Genomic DNA, 2,699 nt, shown 5'->3' with positions numbered 1-2,699 from the left:
GCTGCGCTTCTAGGACCTAAGATGAAAGGAGCTAAGCCGATCACTATGACGCCGGAGATGATGGAAGCCTTTCAAAAATGTAAGACTTGTTTATCTCAAGCCACATTACTGGCTCACCCAGATCCTTCTGCAGAGCTAGCTATTGCCACTGATGCTTCTGATGTCGGAATTGGAGCAGTTCTTCAACAACGTGTTAATAACGTATGGCAACCTCTTGGTTTCTTTTCTAAAAAATTAACATCTGCGCAGAAGAAGTATAGTCCTTACGACAGAGAACTGTTAGCCATTTATGAAGCCATTAAATATTTTCGACACATGGTTGAGGCTCGAAACTTCGTGATTCACACGGATCATAAACCTCTCACATATGCATTCAACATTAACAGGGAGAAATGCTCACCGCGCCAATATCGGTACTTTGATTATATTTCTCAGTTCACAACTATTATTCAATACTTACCAGGACGTTTGAACGTAGTGGCTGATACTCTGTCACGACTGGAAGAGGTGAGTCGATCTATCGATTACCAGGCTCTAGCACTTGCTCAAGATACTGATCCTGAACTGCTAGGTCTGCTTCAAAAAGGCTCATCGTTAAAACTGGTTAAGGTAGATTTGCCACACTGTAACCAGAAGTTATACTGTGACGTATCAATGTCTTCTCCGCGCCCGTTCATTACTGAGAAGTTTCGCCGACAAGTTTTTGAAACTTCACACAGCTTGAGCCATCCTGGTAGGACAGCTACAGTGCGGCTGGTTACACAGAGATTCGTATGGCCAGGGATTCGCAAAGACTGTAGAGAGTGGACACGAGAGTGTGTACTTTGTCGAAAGAGCAAAGTTCACCGTCATACCCTTGCTCCCTTATCCTCAATTCCAACTCCTACATCGAGGTTTGCACACATCCACCTCGACATCGTCGGACCTTTAACTATTTCGTCTGATTTCAGATATTGCCTTACTGTCATCGACCGTTTCACACGATGGCCTGAGGCATTCCCACTTAAGGACATCACAGCTGATTCCTGTGCTGCCGCTCTTCTCTCTGGTTGGATAGCAAGATTTGGTTGCCCTCTTCGAATTACAACCGATAGGGGTCGGCAATTCGAGTCGCATCTCTTCAAGGCACTATCAGCCATGGTTGGTGCACATCACTTTACGACTACTTCGTATCATCCAGCTTCCAACGGCTTGATCGAGAGACTCCATCGTCAGCTGAAGGCAGCTATCATGTGCCATCCCTCTTCGACCTGGACGGAAGCACTTCCCTTAGTGCTGCTGGGCATCCGTAGCGCTTGGAAGGATGATATTCAGGCTTCAGCGGCTGAGCTGGTCTACGGGGAGCCCCTTCGACTTCCAGGGCAATTTCTTGCACCCTCAGAGGATTACAGGACAGCAGATATCACAAATCTGGTCACTCGTCTTCGTGCTGGTATGGCACGACTCTCACCGAAGCCCACGTCATGGCATAGGACAGGTCCTTTTTATATGCCAGCTGACCTTGCAGAGACAACACATGTTTTTTTACGGCAGGACCACGTCCGCAAACCACTGGAACCACCTTATGCAGGCCCATACAAGGTTCTCAAGAGGACTCCTAAATATTTCAAAATAGACATATGTGGTAAGCCTAATAACGTTAGTGTGGACAGGATCAAGCCCGCATATGTTACGAGAGAGGCCGTTCCTGCATCAAAGAGAATAATAACAGCACCAAAGGCTATCTCTCAATCTGACGTGGAGCAGACACTTGAGAAGCGGACGAGAAGCGGAAGAAGAGTCAAGTTTCCAGACTACTATCGCCCTTAACCAGGTCTCTGGGGGGGAGTACTGTAGGGAACATTACTTATTCAAAATTAATATTATTACATTTACTAGAATCATCCGCACGCAGCGCATTGGAACAATTCAAACCTGTTCCGAGTTTTTTTGCTATGCGTGTTTGCTGCTAGCCAGCATCGCCACGTTTAAAGAGTCGGCTAGAATCGCTTGCGACATTCACTTGTGTATCCATTGCTCTCTTAGCTTGCATTCAATTCTCAACCTTAACTTCTTGCTATTACGTGCTAGTTTAGCTTGTATTTTCTATTGGTATTTATTTAAATTTCTTTATTTCCTTCTGTGATTATTTTCTCTTCACGTATCTGTGAGTTAAACAAATTTGGACAATTTCTCCACAAAATTTGGATTTTTAATTTTACTCATTTAGTGTAAAATAAATAAGATCATATTAAATAGTGGTATCACATCTCAACCGCTATAAATTTGATTCATATATTTTTCATTCAATCTGATGAAAATTTAAATAATTTTCGACTTTTAGATGTTGATAATCGAATTATTTTACCTATAAATAATCAAATTCGTATTTTAGTTACAGCTACAGATGTAATTCACTCTTGAACAATTCCATCATTAGGAGTAAAAATTGACGCTAATCCAGGACGATTAAATCAAACTAGATTTTTTATTAATCGTCCTGGAATTTATTATGGTCAATGTTCTGAAATTTGTGGGGCAAATCATAGTTTTGTACCTATTGTTATTGAAAGAATCCCTATAAAAAACTTTATTAATTGAATTAATAATTATTCATTAGATGACTGAAAGCAAGTACTGGTCTCTTAAACCATTTTATAGTGAATTAGCATTTACTTCTAATGATAAAGAATTAGTTAATAAATAACATAAATATGTCA

At 41.3% G+C, this 2,699-nt stretch overlaps 1 protein-coding gene across 1 annotated transcript; it reads left to right on the top strand.

Annotated features, from left to right (window-relative positions):
* Window positions 1-1,137: 1,137 nt before the first annotated feature.
* On the top strand, window positions 1,138-1,809 carry LOC146526749 (uncharacterized). The gene has a single exon (XM_085206124.1). It carries the CDS (start codon window positions 1,138-1,140, stop codon window positions 1,807-1,809), a length of 672 nt encoding a protein of 223 aa, XP_085062250.1.
* The last annotated feature ends 890 nt before the right edge of the window (window positions 1,810-2,699 follow it).

The sequence above is a fragment of the Heliconius melpomene genome, chromosome 21 (assembly GCF_056956725.1).
Source record: "Heliconius melpomene rosina isolate 202511_hmr_F chromosome 21, ASM5695672v1, whole genome shotgun sequence".
NCBI lineage: Eukaryota > Metazoa > Arthropoda > Insecta > Lepidoptera > Nymphalidae > Heliconius > Heliconius melpomene.
The sequence above is the reverse complement of the archived record's forward strand: the minus strand, read 5'-3'. Positions and strand labels throughout refer to the sequence as shown.